We start from the raw sequence: 18,812 nt of genomic DNA on the forward strand, positions 1-18,812 counted from the left end.
CCCACCAGACAGGGAGCCCCCCCACTGCAGACAAAGCCTATATTTTTTCTCACTGGTTTCAGAAACTAAACAAACCATCCCAAACCAAAACCACCTTTCATCCTTTCCCACCCCAACCCTCTCACCGTCATTGTCACCGTCCTTCCTAATCATGGCCAAGTACGGGGACACATTCCGTCCTAGCTGTTTCATTTCCAGAGTCTGCAGGATTCCCAGCCCCTGCCAGGGAATCCTCGACAGACATCTGGGGTGCAGCCCCTTGCGAGGGGCACTTCTCCAGCCGCCTCTCTTGCCACCCCCTGTAAACGGGTTGCTCAGCAGTTAGCGCATTTTCTGATCTCAGTGTTGGTGCTCAACAAGCATCCTCTTACAATGGCCAGCCCTCTCACGTGTCGTTCCTTTGGATGGTGAGTGCTGCTCTGCCTCTACCCTAAATTCTGGGGGAGGTACAGGATGCCTTGTGAGCAGCACACAGTGTCACAACCAGGAATAGTCCGTGCAGTCAGCCCGGGGGTCTGTGTTGGCTCGTTGTGTGGGGGGGTGGGAGATCCGAGCCTGAGCTCTGTTTCCACTGCAAGCTTGAGGCACACGGGGCAGGCGGACCAAGACTGGCCTTGACTGTGAGGCCCACGGCTCCCCAGCTGCCAGTCAGCAGAGCTGCTGTGTGTTGATTGCACGTCTTCACTTCTTGTCCTCTCCTCTGGGAATTCTGCAGTTGCTTCACCTTTTTTTTGTTGTTGTTGTTGTTAAAAAAGGGAGAAAGAGATGAAGGAAGGACAGCTCTCCTTGGCCACATGCTCAGAGATGCCCTCAAGGGCAGCCTGTACCTTTCGGCTCCTCTGGGCATGGCAGGTGGTGGAGACTCACGAGGACCAGGAGAGGTGGCATCTTGGACCACCTTGACTCTCTGCACCCCAAATCCATGAAAGAGAGGCAGCCACAGCCGCCTGTCTTCTCCCCTCTCCTCCACCCTGCTGCCAGCCCCTGTTTCCTCGGGTACCAGTTTCATGACATGCCCTGACTGCTTGGCAAGCCCCAGAATGAGGTCCACCCTATTTGGGTGCCCCGGCAGGCCTCCTCCTGCTGCGAGGCCCATCTGCTCACTGTCCCCCAAATGTGCGATAACCAGGCCTTCCTAGGACACCCTTGCACCCCTTCTTCCTGTGCAGACCACCGCAGACTGCCCTGCGCCCAGGGCGTGTCCACGGAGCGGCTCTTCGCTCGTCCTCCCGCTGGCGCTCTGTTGTGCTGCTTCTAGAGATGGGCTCTAGATACGGGCTTGGAGCGGGGTAGAAGGCTGGCCGCTTCAGCTAGGCTGGGCGCCCCTCCAGGCTCACCGCCATGTCCCATTCATCTTGGTGTCTTCCACGGCCCTTGCTCAGTATCCTGCCCATAATGAACCATCTATTACGAATGATGGTTTGCCCGCAGAGGGAGGGCAAGGAGAAGGGATGCATTTTCGCTGCCACCTTGTCGAGCCGCCTGCTTTCATGGAATGGCTTTCTGTCTGCCACGCTAGATTCTCCCTGCACCCCCGTCCTTCTCCCAGCCCTCCCTAAGATGACTTGAGCTCATCTCCCTGGCGATTCTCCCTTGCTGGCAATCAGTCTGGCCCCAACACGCCCTCTTGCCCCAAAGGTCCTTTTCTAATGACATGCTACCTTCAGTACCCTGTTGTGCTTTTTTTAAAAGAAATTTGATTAAAAAAAAAATTTTTTTTAAAGATTTTTTATTGTCTCCCCTTCCTCCCCCCCACCCCAGTTGTCTGCTTTCTGTGTCCATTTGCTGTGTGTTCTTCTGTGTTCACTTGTATTCTTGTCAGTGGCACCGGGAATCTGTGTTTCTTTTTGTTACGTCATCTTGCTCCTTCAGCTTTCCGTGTGTGCGGCAACACTCCTGGGCGGGCTGCACTTTTTTCGTGTGGGGCAGATCTCCTTATGGGGTGCACTCCTTGCGCGTGGGGCTCCCTTACGCGGGGGACACCCCTGTGTGGCACTGCACTCCTTGTGCCCATCAGCACTGCGTGTGGCCCAGCTCACCACATGGATCAGGAAGCCCTGGGTTTGAACCCTGGACCTCCCATGTGGTAGGCAGACGCCCTATCCATTGAGCCAAATCCGCTTCCCCCGTTGTGCTTTGAAATTCTATCTGCTGGACTGGAAGGTTCCCAAGTGCAAAGAACACAGCCTTTGAAGTCACACAGAGCTGGGTTCAGGTCCTGGCTCTACAGCTTGCTAACCATGTGGCCCTGGAGAAGCTCCCCCCTCTAAGCATGGGTTTCCCGATCTGTAACAAGGGGATAAATGGTCATACCTATCTCATCGGGAGGTCGTGAGGCTTGGAGGATTAAATGAGCTCCTGCACGAAAGCCTGGTGCCTGGCATGTGATGAGAGCCAGTGAACCTGAGAACCCGAGTTGCCTCCTGTGCTGACGTCGGCTGGGCTGGGGAGCCCGATGGGTCTGCACCGCAGCTTTGGTGAGGGCCTGAGTGGGACTCCAGTGCCCTTGGGACAGCGTGGCCCGGAGGGAGCGCCCCTGTGATGCTGGGCAGCCTCTCCTCCTCTTCCATTCCTGCTCCCCCTCCTCCACACCCTGAAACTTTTGCCTGGGTTGCTGAGGCAGCAGTTAGCGGCAAGAGTTCACGTACAATCAGAAGTGAAGGTCGAGCCATCCGGGGCAACCGGGAGAAGGGAGAGCCGAGAAAGCGAGGAGCCAGCCAGGAGGCTCTCCGCTGATGCCAGGAGACAACGGTTAGCGGCACCTTGTTTGCTCAGTGCTCTCACATGCCGTCACAGCTGCCAGCGCCCCTTATTCTCACAGCATCTCTAGGAGGAGGGGTCACTTCACCCCCCTTTCCAAGAAGAGGAAATGGAAGCTCAGAAAGGCCGAGCACCTTGCCCCGGATCACACCGCTAAAAAGCCAAGCATGAGAGAAGGTCTCCGACAGCTGGGCCGGCTGGTGAACGATCTCACTGCCAGCCGCCAAGGAGGAGCGCTGTGAGAACAAAGTGGCAGCCGCGAGCCCCTCGGGAGCCGCCGGGGTTGAAGCTGACAAAAGGCGTGAGCCGTGGCAGTCAGGTGGCCGCCGTGTCCCCGCAGGAGCGGGCTGGTATCTGCCCCCTCATCTGGAGGGAGCAGTCTCAGGTGGGAGAGGAGAGAGGGCGGGTGGCCGCGGCTGATGTGCGTGGCGGGCTGGGCTCCCCGGCTGAGTTGAAAGGGGCTCAGAAGAAGAAACCACTGCAGGCTCCTCCAAAGAAGCTGAACAGCCCGCCCCCCCCCCCCCCCCGGGAAGAGGGCCTGCCTGGGCACCTGTGAGGGTGCCGTCCCCCCAGTGCCCTATCCTGCAACAGCCCTGGGAAGAGGCTCTTGCTGTCCCCCTGGTCAGATTTGACACCCCTTCCTGTACAGCCGTGACCAGTTGTGTCAGCTCTGTCCTGCACTGGCCATCTGCCTGGCCTTGGTGATGAATGTCCTCTTGTCTCCCCCACTTGACCGTGTGTGCCTGAAGGGCAGGGAGCGGCACATCTTACACCTGCTGCCTCAAGGGCCTGCCTGGTGCTCAGCCCACAGCAGGTGTGGAAGGAATGTCTGATGGGATCCCAGGAGGCTCTTTCACGCTCCCAGGTAGAGCATGGACTCTTCCACCTGCCTCCCCCAGCCAGTCCCAGATGCTGGGGATGCAGACTTGGTCCCTGCACTCGCGACTGCAGAGTGACAGGGATGGTGGCAGAGAAGAGAGCTGGAGTCTCTGCCGGACGAGGCTCCTCTTCTTCCTGGCTCATCTGCCAGCCGCGGCGCCCCCGGGTCGGCAGTGCAGACTTGAGCACGAGGCCAAGGGAGGCCAGCCAGGCTGCTCCCGGCCGTTCCCAAGCCACAAGCCCGAGCCTCACTCCTGCCGCCTCCCCGCCCCTTCGTGCCCAGAGGACTCCTGCCTCTCACCCTCGGCAAAGGCACAATGCGGAGGGGCCAGGTGGGTCTCCCACTTGGGCCACGCGCTCCCCCCGGCCGGGCGCAGGTCCCAGCCGGAGCGGCGTGCCCCCTCGGCACGCGGGGGTGAGGCATCGCGCAGCTGCAGGAGCCTCGCCGAGCCGCGGGTGTGCGCGCGCGTGCGCGCGGAGGGGGCGGGGAGGGCGGCGCACGCACCGCAGAGGCCCCCCAGCGCCTTTCCCGCACCTCGCACCTTCCCCTGCGGGCCCTTCTCCCCGCGCACCCGAGCAGACCCACGTGTGCAAAAGCGTGGTGTGGGTGCTCGGGTGCGCGCGCGTTCGCGCGTGGATGTACAGCCGAGAGGCTGTGCGCCTCGGGCCGGCCGGGCCCCCCGCGTGCACAGGGGGTGGCGGCCGGGCAGCGGCGGCCGCCCTCCGCTCCCCCGAGCCTCCCCAGGCCTTTCCTGTGGCTTCCTTCGCGTTGCTAGTCCCTCCAGCCGCCCGCGGTCCCCTTTCCTCCGTGGAAAGAGCCCGGCGCCTTCCGATGAATGTTCTGGTTCACCCCCGGCTAAGAGCCCTTGACATTTAGCGCGGGTTCGCGGGGCACTGGTGTAGGCACCCGGCAGCTCGCTAATCCTATTAAAGACATGGTGTCATTGGGGAGGGGGGGTGGTGCCCCCACAGGGGGCCAGGCACCCCGCGTGCCCATTGGTCGAATGCAAAGCAGGGGGCGGGGCCGAGGGCCCAGGGAGGGGGCTCGGGGCGATTTCGGAGTCCGGAGTCGGGGCTGGGATTTCACCGGGAAAGCCCCGCGGGTGCAGCAGCGGCGGGTCCCTCGGCACTGCCCGCCGCGCGCCGGGGCCGCGCAGGGCCCGCGAGCCGCCTCGCCAAGTCGCCGAGCGCGAGGAGGCGGAGCGCCCGCAAAGTGGCCGGGCCCCGCGCCGGGGCCGGGCAGGGAGAGGTGTGCCCGGGGAGCCCAGGGAGCCCGGTGCCGGGCGCCCTCTGCCTTGCGGGGAGCGGCGGCTGGCCAGGGAGGCGAGGCGCCGTCTCGGCCCGAGAAAGACAATTGCAGCCTCCCCGAAGCCGCCAAGTTACGCAGTCGAGCCAGCGCGCGGGGGAGCGCCCGCGAGCACGCGGGGAGCCGCGCCGCGCCGCAGAGCCCCCCGGGCCGGCCGGCAGGGAGCGCGGGGCGCCGGCCGAGCGGCAGCGGCCCCCGGACCCGGGGCTCGGCCGGGAGTGCGTCCCGGTGCGCAGAGGGGGCGTGCGAGGCTCCGCCCGCCCTTCCGCAGCCCGCGCCCGAGCGGGGCGCCCCCTCCGTCCCACTCCGGGAGCGATGCCCCCCGCCCCTCGGGCCCCCCCGGGCACGCCGCGAGCATGGAGAAGTCGAGTAGTGAGGATTCTTCGATCCACCGGAGTCCATCTTTGGACAGCAAGGACTCGGACTTCGCCAAGCCGTCCAGCTCGGGCCGCCCGTTCGGCCGCGGCTTCACGGCCGGCGCCTTCTACGGCCCCGCGGGCGCCCGCGGCCAGAGCCGAGCCGAGGCCGGCGTGAAGACAGACAAGTACAATGCGCCCAGAGGCAGCAAGTACGTGGTGTTTTACCTGGACCTGTCCTTTGTTTTCCTCCTAGAATTTAAGAAGTGCAACATGGCCCGGGGCTGCCTCTGCTGCTTGAAGTACTTGATGTTCCTCTTCAATCTGATATTCTGGGTAAGTCCTTCCCTTTATCTCTCCCTTTGCCAGCCTCTCCTCTTTACCTACAAGGCAAGCCCTCTTGCGTGCTGCATTGCTCTGCTCTCCGCACAACGGTAAGTGGGTTTTATGGAGATCGTTTCCCCCCTTTCGCGCGCCGCTCGCTGCCTTTCTCCCTCTCGGTGGTGGCTGCACGGAGGCTCCAACTTGCCTGCCTTCCGGGAGAGGCTTGCTCTCCTCCTAGGTGCCTGGCAAAGTTGGCCACCCCTTCCTCCCCCGAGAAGAAAGCTCCTGCTGGAAGTGCCTGCTGCTGGGGACCCTGCAGAAATGGGCGTGGGGTCGGAATTTTTTAGCAGCTCTGGTGACCCAGAGTTGAATACAGGCGTTTTCTGAGTTTCTTCTTGTCTTTTTCTGGAATACACGCGTGTGCAATCTGTAGCCTTTTACGGGAGTGGGGTAGGGGTAGCCGCACCTCCGCCCACGCCTTCCAGTGAATCCCCGGGAGGAGGAGCCCCTCTCCCAGGCCAACCGGCTGGCGGCTCAGCCCTGGGAAATGCCAGCCCGGCTGGTGCGGGAAGGGGGGTGGGAGGGCTGCTGCCCTCGGGTGGCCAGTTGCTGCTTTTGAGGGATTGCAGTGGGCCGGGCCCAGAGCAGGCTGGCCACGTGCTCCCGCCAGGCACGCCAGCTCTGCCAGGCTCGGGAGCCCCGGGGCCTGGAAGGGGAGAAGCGCGCAAGCTGGGCAGGCCCTGTCCTTGGCCAGAGATGATTTTCTAGAGGTGTCGGAGGGTGGGACAGCTCTGACTTGTTCTCTTGCCCGTGTGTGATCCCGGCGGCTGTGAGTGCGTGTAAGAAATACTAGTTCGGCAAATTTGAAAACTTCTCAAATTCGTGTCTCATCGTTCCTCTACGTCATCTGCTGCCCCGCCTTCTTCACCAGGGCCGGGACGCGTAGGCTAGCCTGCCCAGGTGCGTGGCTGGCCGCAGGCCCCGTCCCGCCTGCGGGAGGCGTCCGGCCGTCCCGGTCCCAGGGCACGCGGTGGGCAGCAGGAAGTCATCAGCGCTCAGATGGGCAGACGTGCTTGTGCTTTGGTGTTCACTTTTGCCTGCGGTGACCCACTTTCGCGGAAATCACTTCTGTGGGTGTGGAGGTGTGTGGGGGAGGGGTGGCTTTTCCCACCAAGGGGCAAGCTCCGGGCTGGGAGGGCAAGAAGGCGGTGGCCGAGTCTTGGCTCTGCGGTGGTTTCTGGTGTGACCTTGGGCAAGTTGCTCTGTCCCTCAAGGCCAGCCAGTGGGGGGCAGTTGTGGTGGTCTCATTCGGAGTTCCCACCTCGTTAATTATGGGGCGTCCTGGAACTGGGAGAGGCGGTGCCTGGGTGTGCCTTGCCTTCTCTACGGTGTGGGGAGGCCCCCTTCCCCGCCTGGGGCCACTGCCGCTCTTCCCAGGGGGAGGCTTGGCGTTGGATCCCCCCAGGTATCTGCCTGGGTCGGGGCCCTCCAGCCATTGTCAGCGGGAGGTTACTGCCCTGGGGCTTTCTGGAAACTGGGCTGGAGAAGTGCTGATGCTTTTTTTGGGTGGCGAGAACCATTTGGAATGCCAGGAATGACTTCGAAGCCTCCAGAGGGCGGGTGCCTCCCGCTGCTTTGACTCATTTGCCACGTCCGTGTCAGCTGGGTATGTCTGGGGTGCCTTCGGGTGTACTTGAGTGCTGTCCTTTCTATTGTTCACCGCTCCCCTCTCTGTCCTTTTTCATAGTCCCAGCCAACTGGTCTGCTCTGCCCCTCCCTGAACATGTTAACACTTAACCAGAAAGAGCCCCCCCTGGTGACGCTTAGAGCCTGTCGCCGGGAACTTGCGCTCGGCACCCCTCCTCCCCATCTCCGCGGCGCCACCTACTGGCAGGAGTGGGTATGGCTGTGTGGAGCGCCTCTTCTCCAGAAGGGTCCGCGCTTGGTTTGGGGTCCTCCCCGGCTAGTCCCTGTCTTGCATTTTTTATGCATTTGGGAGTGAATGAACGGAAGCCACAGCTGGGGATCCTCTGCATGCTAGTATGTGGTATGCGTTCCCAAGTTCCACTTCTTAGGGAAGAAAAGTTATCAGACTTCTCTTCGATTAAAGCTCCCTTAGCACCTTGCTCCGGGGGCCACAAATGGCTCTTTACTCTATTCTCATAAAAGCTCAGCAGAGGTTAATGCACTAGTCGCTGGAATTTTCTTCCTTTATGTTCTTCAGTGAGAGAATTTGCTGCCTCTTCCTAATTAGAAGATGCACAGGACTGCTATTTTACCAGACTTGGGGTCCTGCTCTCTCCTGGTACCTGCCTTTTCTGAATGTTTAATGTTTTCACAGTTCCCATGACATGCCAAGAGCTGGGCAAAATCACGTCTCAGAGACTCAGTCCTATTATGCTGGTAGTGAATGAGCTAATGAAAAAAGACATAGACCTTAGGAAAGATGGAAAATGGAACCAAAGAGAAATGGCTGCCCGTTTTGGGGAGAGAGTGTTTGTGCGGGGTTTATGGGGAGCTGGAAGAGCAGGTGTGGCAGGATGTTAGCCCTGGGCTGGGGACAGGGGGCCACTGTGCTCCTTTCAAAGAAGTCAGGTGCTAAGGTCTGTAGGGAAGAAGGGGCAGAGGGCAGAGCCCAAGAGGAGAAGGTGCAGGTGGGGTGGGCGGTGAGGCTGGATCCTGGGAGAGCCCAGTGCTGGCCAGTCCGCACTAGGGGTGGGTGGGTGAGAGGGTGGGGGTGGGGAGGTGTGTGGCTGTTCAGAGTGGGGAGGCAGAGCTCTGGCGCCTGGGGTCCAGCGCGATTGTCAGGAATTATGCAGCCATCACTTTTTCTACTCTCCTGGCTCAGATCCCAAAAAGAGGCTTTGCTAGGGCACTGGAGTTGAACCCGAGGCCGGCGATCAATAGACAGAGATCTTCCCATAAAGCCGGAACCTTCCTGGTCGTTCTCCAAACCCACCGCTGCTGCCACACCCCCTCTGCCTCCCGCGAGCCTCTTGGGAGGATTCCCAGCACAGAGGGAGGCGCAGCTGTCCAACGGGCCCGAGCGCCCCTGGCTCCCCGCCAGGAGGGCCTGGGCGCCGTCCCTGGGGGCGCGATGGGAGCCGCGCTCGGTGGCCAGCACCCCTCCTGGGTCCTGAGGGCAGGGCAGGTGCCCCCCAGGCTTCGGCGCGCCTGCCTGCTGGTGGGGGCCCAGGGCCACTCCTGGTACCACCGACCCAACAGATGGAGGAGCGCTGGCCTCTTGGGGCGGGCGGGTGGGAGGCTGGGAGTGGGACAAAACTTTCCCCACCCGGGGGTCCTCTCCACGGCCGTCAAGCCCACCCCAAGGTGTCCCCCAGCAGCAGCAGCCAGGTGGGGCATTTCCCCGGTCAGCCCCCCCCGAGTCCCCCTGAAGCAGCTGGCCGAGTACTCCCGGGAGAGCAGCAGCTATCTCAGGCCCCCCAGGAGTCCAGAGGAGGCTTGGAGCAGAGGGGCAGTAGAGGGATGGGCTGCAGGGCGAGCCTCTGAGTGCTGGGGCCTGGGGCCCCCCTTGGGGTGCACGTTATGCCCCCCACCCAGCTTCTCCCAGCCCCAGTCCAGGTCCTGTCCAGGGGGCGGGTGAAGGGCTGGGCGGCGGGCGTAATTGCCGCTCAGGAGAAGGGCCACTTCTCTTCTTTGCCAGCAGAGCCGTCCCATCGCTCTAAATCGTGGCTGGCGGAGCAGTGACATTCTGGCCCCATTGGAAGGTCTATTCCTCGTGGATCACTCCCTTAATAGAGGCCAATTAGCCTGCCCGCTGGGGCAGGGAAAGGTTGGCAGAGCTGGCGGGCAGGGTGGGGCCTGGTTAACCTCCCTGCAGCGGGCCAGCCCCTCTCAACTGCGCAGCCCCCGGGGGTGCAGGCTGCTTGGTGATGGCGCTCCAGCCACGTTTGGCGCCCGGATTCGAGCTCCGTGGCTCCCTCTTGGTCCTTGGAGTCCAGGACCAGGGCGTCTGCCCAGCCAGCGCTTGGCCCGGGGGGTTGTACGGAGCCTGCAGGTGCCTTCTGTCTGGAAATGAGAGCAAGGGGTGCGCCTGTCTGGCCTGAACAGGGAGCTCGTGTGCAGCTCTGCCTCCCCAAGCAGAGGCCGAGGGCCAGGCTCACCTTGGCAGCAGGAGGCACTGAGAGGCTTCCCATCGTGCTCAGGTGGGAGGTGCTCAGGCCGCTCGCCCTTGTGGACCTGCCTGCTTGGAAGGATGTTAGAAGTGGCTCTTCCAGGTGGGTCAGGCACATGGCCCTGCTTGGGAGCAGCGGGGGCAGGTAAAGGGCCTGGCAAGTGCACTGAGACCCCCGGAACACGGGCGCCAGGGGATACCAGCTCTGCGTTCACTTCCTTTCCGAAGCATTAAAAATTAAACTTCCTTGTCTTAATATCTATTTTTAAATTGTGTCAGAGCCAGCATCGGTGTCAATCAAGAGGGGGTGGGCAGGGAAAGGGTAGAGAAGAGACAGTCCCGGCGGAAGCGGGCCGAGCGGCCTTCTCCGCCTTGAGGACACAGCAGATGCCCTCCGAGCCCCCCTGAGTGGGGAGGCCGCGCCCTGCCCTCGCCCTCCTCGCCTCTCCGTGGACCCGGCTGCCCTTGGCTGAACTTGGCGGCGGGCTCTGTGGCCCTCTGTGGCTTACTAGGGCGTTGGGTCCTGATTGAGTCCATTCACTCACTGCACAGCTATTCCCTGAATGCCTGCTGCATGCACAGGAGCTCCAGTTGCTCCAGATCGGTTTTCTCATGCCAGGAAGTGGTAGATTCGAGAGGTCATTTGGCTCGTCCTCCCGAGCATTTGAGCACAGGTCTGCCCAGGGCGGGGTTGGAGCAGGGGGCATCTCCCCATCCCTGGCATTCAAGGGAGGAGCACAAAGGCCTGGAGCCAGCATCCTGGGGGCCTGGCTTGGCTTGTCCTTTCTTTGCCGACGTGGAGGCTGGTTGGCTCTCCCCTCAAAATGTTTGCTCCAGCGAGAAGCGAAGGAGAGAAGGAATAGCCTGGGTTGCTTTTAGGAAGTTTCTAGTTTCGGAAAAAAGAATTAGTGAATTATTTGGCATTTCTGTTTCTTCTGTTGGAAAGACCAACTGCATACTGTGTGGCCAGTGTCTGTGACACGCATCTATTGAGTGTTTGCTGTAACCCAGGCCCTGGAGCTGCTCAGAGTCCCATGGAGGATAGAGAGTTAAAGAGCTGAGCAGTAGGTGCTTGACAGAGCTGTGGAGAAGACGCAGAGATAACAAAGTAGAGGAAGGGACACCTGGGTTTTGAAGGTTGAATAGGAGTTTTCTTGCTAGATGAGACTGGAGGTCCAGGCAAGGGGGAGAGAGAGGGCAGGTTGGCACAGGGCCTGTACAGGAGGAGGGCTTGCAGCCTGACAGGGGAGCCTGAGCCCCCTGCATGTGCAAGGAGAAGCAAAGGGTGGGGCCGGGCTGGGTGGGGCCAGTCATGAGCTCCCTCTTGGGGCTAGGGAGCTTGGAATGGGCTCTGAGGACGAGGTGCTACTGCCCTGCTCTAAAGCAGGCTCCAGCACCTGGAGGTTCCTGGGGTGCTCCTCAGTTTGTCTCCAGGCCTCGGGGAGAGGGATATTTTGCTTTTCTGGCGGTGGCCACCACGACAGGCCTGGCTGTGTCACTCGGGCTGCAGGCTGCTGCCCTGGGTAATCCAGCTTTACAGAGAGACCCCTGTCTGCTCCCCGCTCCCGGCCTCTCCCTTCCAGCCGCGATGTGCCTGCTTATTCGGTTCTAGTTAGGAAGCTTTGAAGCTGAGCTAAACCCGTCGGGCAGAGTTAAGTCTCCTGAGCTGCTTTGTCCCTGCTCACATTTGGAAGCTAATCTGCCAGCAGGAGTGGTGGGGGGTTGGGGTCTGAGCCCGGGGGAAACATGGAAGGTGGCACACGGGGAGCTAGCGCAGACCTCGGGCCGGGGGAGCAGCAGCAGGTAGAGGGATGGCCTTTGACCCCCCTCCTTCTCCAGCTAGCCATGGGCTTCAGGTGATGCCTGAGATCCCTTGTAAAAGCTCGGCGAGTCCACGCTTCTGTTGAGATGGGCCCGGCCGGCTTACGTGGGGACCCGGGCAGGCCCTGTGGCAGGGCAGGCTGCGGGCTCTCAAATCCCCTCCCTGCTCTGCCCGTGCAGAGAGGCCCAGTGACAGCGGCTGGTGGGGGTGGCTGGCCCAAGAGCACAGACGTGGCTCTCTGCCACCTGCTCCAGGGGCACTTCAGCAGGGGGGTACAGTCCAATCAGCCAGGCCACTTTCTTTTGAAAAATTTGCCATTTTAACCACTTTTCAGTGTATAATGCGGTGGCCACAAGTCACATTTATAGTGTTGTGCTACTAGCACCACCAGGCATTGCCGTTAGCAAGAGCTCCCCATTCCCCAGCCCCATCACCCTCCCACCCCTCAGTCCCTGGTAACCTCTAGCCACCTTGCTGTCTGTGAGTTTGCTTATTCTAGATACGGCAAATGAGTGGGATCACACACCATTTGTCCTCTGTGCCTGGCTTATTTGGCTCAGCATAATGTTTTCAGAGGTCATCCTTGTGCCAGAACGTCATTCCTTTTTAATGGCTGAGTAGTATTCCACCATGTGGCTAGACCACATTTTGTTTTATCTATTCGTCTGTCCATGGACACTTGGGTTCCTTCCACCTGAGGCTATTGTGACTAATGCTGCTGTGGACACTGGTGTACAGATGTCTGTCCGAGTCCCTGCTTGCAATTCTTTGGAGTGTATATCTAGAACTGGAATTGCCAGTTCGTATGGTAATTCTGTGCTTAAGTGTTTGAGGAGCTGCTGAACTATTTTCCACAGCGGCTGTGCCATTTTACCTTCCCACGAGCAGTGCGCACGGATCCTATTTTTCCTCCCTGATGGTATCTCATGACTTTCTGTGGCGTTTCCCCAATGCCTTATGACGTAGGGCACCTCTTCATGAGCTTATTGGCCATGTGTGTATTTTCTATGGGGGAATGTCTTTTCAAGTCCTTTGCTCATTTTTCAATTGGGTTGTTTGTCTTTATGTTGTTGAATTATAGGTGTTCTTTGCATATTCTGGATATTAAACCCTTACCAAATCTATGATTTAAAACTGCTTTTTCCATTTGCGTGGGTTGTCCTTTTCATTCTCTTGATAATGTCCTTAATTTTGATGAAGTCCAATTTATTCTTCTTTTGTCACTCATGCTCTTGATGCCATACCTAAGAATCTAGCACCAAATACAAAGTCTTGAAGACTTCCCCCTTCCGTTTTCTCCTAAAAGCTTTCTGGTTTCAGGTATTGGTCCATCCATTTTGAGTCAGTTTTTGTGTGTGGTGTGAGGTAGGGGTACAAGAGAATTCTTTCACGTTGGGATAGCCAGCTTTCCCAGCACGATTTGTTGAAGAACCTGTTCTTTCAGCCAGGCAGCTTTTTACATGGACAGATTCCGTGGTTCCACCACAAATATCCTCGGAACTCCCGGAGTCCCCAGGAACGAGGGCTGTGGTTTGAAGGTGCCTGGGATCCCATCTGGGACAATATCAACTACCTTACGGGGCCGTGGCGAGACCCAAATAAGCTAAGGTGTGCATTACGGCCATGCACCACTGGGCTGGATGCCGGGCACGTCGCACGCGCTGAGCAGTGGCTGGGGTTGTCACTCCTGCAGCTCCTGCAGTGCGAACAGAGGAGCAGGGCGCCACCGTGCGGGAGGTTCTGTTCCCAGGGCTGGGGTGTGGGGGCTGCAGCGACGGCACCGGGCAGGGCTTCAGAGCCCCCGGAAGGCACTCAGGTGTGTCTCCAGGCTGGGATTGCTCTGCCCATCTCTGACCTGGGGGTAAGTGGGAGGCAGGGGCCAGTGGGGGCGTGGGCAGGTGTGCGGGAGTGAGGGATGGGGGTGGAAGGCGGTGGGAGAAGGGGTGCTCTCAGATCCCTGGGCCTGCGGCTGCACCTGCTGCCATGTGTTCACCTCTGACCTCCCCACCCGGCCGGCCCACACTCACCCTCTGTCCCCCTTGTTCCTGGGGCAGGGCCGCTGGTTGTGTCTCAGACCCCCATATGTGATATGAAATACATCATGGCTAAATTCACGTGGTTTAAAAGCAGTAAGCTCGAGAAATAGAGGCTCCCCTGTGCTGACACACCCTCCACGTGTCCCTGAGCCTGCCCCCAGCATCAGATCTGCAAAGAACCTTTAACCTTGAACTTTGTATTGTTTTCTTTACAGTTTTTCCATGTATGTGGGCATCCTTAAATACCACATCAGTTGGTTTGGCCTGGGTTTGTTTGTTTTTTTATTTCTCTCCTCTTCCTCCCCCCCCAGTTGTCTGTTCTCTGTGTCCATTCGCTGTCACTGTGTGTTCTTCTGTGTCCGCTTGTATTCTTGTCAGTGGCACCGGGAATCTGTCTCTTTTTGCTGCATCATCTTGTTGTGTCAGCTCTCCGTGTGGGTGGCACCACTCCTGGGCAGGCTGCACTTTTTCTGTGCGGGGCGGCTCCCCTTATGGGGTGCACTCCTTGCGTGTGGGGCTCCCCTACGTGGGGGACACCCCTGCGTGGCACGGCACTCCTTGTGCACGTCAGCACTGGGCGTGGGCCAGCTCCACATGAGTCAGGAGACCCTGGGTTTGAGCCCTGGACCTCCCGTGTGGTAGGCGGATGCTCTATCTGTTGAGCCACATCTGCTTCCCTGCCCTGTTTTTAAACTTCTGATTGTTGTCATTATTCTGAAGGTATTTTTTTCAGCATTCTCTTCATGGATTCATTCATGTTGATACATGTGGCCACAACTCTATAGTGTTTCATTATAGGAATTTGCCACCATGTATTTATTTCTTCTTCCGCTGATGAACATTTGCATTATTTCCTTTTTTAGTTTCAAACAGTGCTTCTGTGAACATTTCCCAACTAGTCTCCTGGTGTATATGTGCAGTACTTTCTTTAAGAGAAGGCTTCTCAAAGTGTCTAGGGTGTGAGGAATCAGCTTTTTTATCTCTGATCTGTCTCAGATGTGGTCTTGCTATGTGTAATGAATGTCTTCACACCCACCGAGCTCGCTGGCCACGCGTTTGGATGTTCTGGCAATGTCACATTGAGTGCTATAAAAATTTCTGAACAGATGCCCTCAATTTTCATTCTTATCTTGTCTGTGGTCTGATGCACGTTTCGAGGACCCACCCTTAGAGGAGCACTGCACCAGGGCATGCTGCAAGGAGTGGCATCGCTGGGTTTTAGGAAATGTGGGTTTCCACTGTTCTGGATAATGTCAAATCATTTTCCAAAGTGGCTGTTACCAGTCGACAAGGTGGGATTGTCAGACTTTGAAAATTTTTTGCCATTTTCCAGGCCAGTGGGTGTAAAATGCTGTTACAGTCGTTTTCATTTGTGTTTCTCTGATTACTAATGAACATCTTTTCATATGTTTATTAGCCGTTCTTCTTTCCTCTGCTGTGAACGTGTGTTTATATCTTCTGTCCGTTTTCCTATTGAGTTGTTTGATTTTTGTATTAACTTTTAGGAGTTTTATTTATGTTCTGGATACTAATCTCTTGTCTGCTAAATGTGTCACAGACATCTCTTTCCAGTTTAAATCTTGTCTTTTCACTTTCCTCACGGGGTCTTTTGGTAAGCAGGAGTCCTAAATTTTAATGCTCTGTTAAAATATTCAGTGTCTTTCTTTGCTAGAGTATACTTTTTACCTATTATTTAAGAAGACTTTTCTAATCTCATGGCCATTGTCGTATTCCTAGTACTAGGACATGTGCTCCTTCCATGTTACAGGTGCTCGTTAATTGTCGATGAGTGAGTGAGTGATTAAAGGTGAGTTCCTGTATTTATTTCTGGAAGTTGTGCTTTTAAGTCCCTGATCTATTTGGAGTTTCTGTTTGTATGTGTCGGGAGGTAGGGCTCCAGTTCCTTTTTCCCACATAAATATCAGTTGTCTTGGCTCCACTGGTGGATGGGCTTAGCCTGCCCCTGGTGGGTAATGCCACCTGTATTTCCCCCTGTGCCTGGGCCTTTTCCTTTGGGCCATGCCTTCATTCCTTTCAATTTATAATGATCTGGTAGGGCACATCCTCTCATCTTGTGCTCTTTCAAGACTGTTTTGCCTATTCTTGGCCCTTTGTTTTTTGCATTAGCTTTTGAGTCAGTTGTTCTAGTTTCACCAAAAAAACAAGCCAAAAACGTCCCTCCTCCCCCCCCTTTGGTATTTTGGGTGGGTGTGCATTGCATCTATCCATCAGTTTGGGGGAAAATTGCCATCTTTGTGTTCTATTCACCAAGATGTTATTTTCTACATCTAGCAGGTCTTCTTGACCACCTTTCTGTCGAGGTGTGCGATGGTCTCCGTAAAGGTCGTGCGCATCTTTGGGCCCCCCTTTCTCTGCCTCCTCCCCCGCCGGGCTCATCAGAACTCTGGTGCAGGCGGAGGCAGAGAGGCCAGCTGTGAGGCGGGCAGCCCTCAGCCCCCCTTCGTGATGGGGGCTCGGGCACTGGTCAGTCGCCACATGGGCAGTTACCCATCGATGCCGTCCAGCAACCCGAGGGGGGCGGGCGGGAATGTTCCCATTTACTTCCCAGGAAATGCAGGCTCTGAGGGTGCGGCGTTCTGCCCCCCGTCACAGGCTAGACGGGCAGCGCAGGGTTTTGAACCTGGTCTACTGAACGCCAGCGCTCTTTCCGTGACCTTCTCTGGAGAGTCATCCTGCCTCTGCATTCCCCACGCAGTTGTTGTTGTTTTTAAAGATTTTAGTATTTATTTCTGCCCCCTCCCTCCATTGTCTGCTCTCTGGGTCCATTCACTGTGTGTTCTTCTGTGTCTGCTTGTCTTCTCATTAGGCAGCTCCAGGAACCCATCTTGGGACTTTCCGGAGTGGGACAGAGGTGATCATTCTCTTGCACCACCTCAGCTCCCTGGTCTGCTGCATCTCTTATTGTCTTCTTTTGTTGCATCAGCTTGTTGCACCAGCACTCCTGCACGGGGCAGCACTCCGCGTGGGCCAGCTCGCCACACGGGCCAGCTCGCCTTCACCAGGAGGCCCTAGGCATCGAACCCTGGACCTCCTGTATGGTAGACGGGAGCCCAGTGGCTTGAGCCACATCTGCTTCCCCCATGCAGCTTTTGATTCGTGCCTTTGATCTGATCCCTTAATGAGACACGGTGATGCACGTCCAGCTGTGACTTGGCTGACAGCTGTACCTGTCCCCACCTGGCCCCGGCCTCAAACAGAAGTGGGTCAGGTGACTGCCCTGATCATCAGGGATGGCCTCAGTTTAGTGGACGTATAAGTTTCATTCTCAGCTGGGGGCTTCTGGTGGGAGCTCCCCAGCCTCCCTATACCACGGGCCTGCGTAGTGTGCTCTATTGAATATCTTGGACTCTTCTCACCTCGTTGAAGGGCTTTACTGTTCCAGCCACATGGCCCTGCTTTTATTTTATTTTTATATCTTCTTTTCCCTCCCGTGTCCTCTAGGCATTTGAAATCCTTGCTCCAGCTCTGAATAGGCAGTGAGGTCTGCTGTGTAGCTGAGACACTGAGGCTCAGAGGCATTGCCACCCAAGGCCATGAGCAGAAGGGAGTAAGTGGGCGGGGCGTGTCCCCCCCGCTTTGTCTTGCCTGCTCGTGACAGGTGTCCAGTAACTGTGTGCCGACCACCACGTTCTGGGAGTGGCTCAGGTCGAGACTGCTTTCACCCTGCAGTGATCGACGAGGACTTGGAAAAGGCCGTTTTGTCGCTTGGTGCCTCAGTTTCCCTTTCTGCGGGGAGTTAAAACTTCAGTGGGGTGGCCTGGAAGAAATGACTGTGGTGCCAGGGAGAAGCGGGCAGATCCTGTGAAAGGAGAAGTGGAAGAGGGAAGGGAGGATCAGGTCCGTCCTCTGCCGCACGAGGAGACCCGGGTTGGGGTTTGGTTTCGTCTTGCGCCGTGTCGCAGCTGGCCGCCCTGTGTGGGCTCGGCTGCCCTCCAGATCTCACAGACCCCACAGCGAAGCCCTGCTGGGCCACCTGGCGGGCTGCCACTCTGTGGCCTGTGGCCGTCTGTCCCCACTTGCTTGCCCCCGGGCTCCACACGGCCCGCTGCCTGCGGGGGGGGGGCGCGGCTGGGTGTTCTCCTGTCCGTTGCTCTGTCCCCCGCCCCACGCGGGAAGGGCCTTCCGGAAGCCTCAGGGCCCGGCGCCTCGCGGCTTGTGCAGGTGCACAAGAAGGGATGGGGTCAGGGCAGTCAGTGCGTGTCTGTGCCTCTGTGTGAAGATTCTGGGGGTGGCAAGAAGGGTGGGGAGTCTTGGGCCTCATCTCCCACCAGTCTGGTGGGTCCACACGTGCATCTTGCCCCAAACTGTAAGATCCCGGCGCCAGGTCCTGTCTTTCTCCATGTAAGAGTATGTATAGTAATAGGTATATAAAACACGTTGTATGTTTATTATGTTTGACTATTTGACAGTGAATATACACTCCAAGCGTATGTGGCCCTTGGGTCTCAGCTGGTGTCCTGGGTTCCTGTGACCGCCCTAAACGGTAAACTGGGGGCATAAAGCCACAGGCGTTCACTGCCTCACAGTCCTGGGGGCTGGAGTCCTGGCTGCGAGGTGTTGGCAGAGCCCCGCCCCCTGACACCTGCGGGGAGACCCCTGCCCTGCCTTCCTAGCTTGGGTGTCTGCCAGCCATTCTGGCATTCCTTGGCTCGTGGCTCTTGGGCCCCTGCCTCTGCCGCCACGTGGCTGTCTCCTCCTTTTCTTCTGGGACAACAGCGATACCAGAGCAAGGGCCCACCCTAGTCCAGGGCCATCTCCTTCTCACTTCCGTGTCCACCTGCAGTGTCCCTAGTTCCAAGTAAGGTCATGCTCACAGGTACTGAGAGCTAAGACTTCAACGTATCAGTTTTGGGGATACAGCAGTTCCTCTCCCAGCAGCTGGCATCCTCATTTTCAGCAAACCATTCCTTGGGTGAATTCTGGGTACGCCTAGGGTCACAGATCGCAAGCAACACACGCACCCCTGGCTAACAGGAGAAAGCCGAGCTCTGTCTAGTTCTCTGTCCGTCTGTGAACAAGTCCCAGCAGTGGTCTCTGGGCCGTGGAGCGGGGCTTCAGCCCTTGAGCAAACATCTGTCGCTTTCTGCTGGCTCGGCTCTCCTTCCCGTTTCTCTTTCTGGGGACCTTCCACTGTCTAGGAAGGACACAGCCTGGCTCCCGGGCTGGAGAGGAA

General features: G+C 58.1%; 1 protein-coding gene across 7 annotated transcripts in view; it reads left to right on the plus strand.

Moving 5' to 3' along the window:
* TSPAN9 (tetraspanin 9) overlaps positions 1-18,812 on the plus strand; it is a 226,588-nt gene that overhangs the window by 131,385 nt on the left and 76,391 nt on the right. For 6 of the 7 annotated variants that reach the window (XM_058282593.2, XM_058282594.2, XM_058282595.1 and 3 more), the window contains one exon: positions 5,558-5,637. In XM_058282593.2, the coding sequence (XP_058138576.1) occupies positions 5,575-5,637 (63 nt within the window). In that variant the 5' untranslated portion in view covers positions 5,558-5,574. Of the gene's footprint in view, positions 1-5,181; positions 5,638-18,812 lie in introns of those variants that run through there. The other variant, XM_004456207.4, reaches the window with a different exon arrangement.

This window comes from Dasypus novemcinctus, chromosome 20 (genome assembly GCF_030445035.2).
Source record: "Dasypus novemcinctus isolate mDasNov1 chromosome 20, mDasNov1.1.hap2, whole genome shotgun sequence".
NCBI lineage: Eukaryota > Metazoa > Chordata > Mammalia > Cingulata > Dasypodidae > Dasypus > Dasypus novemcinctus.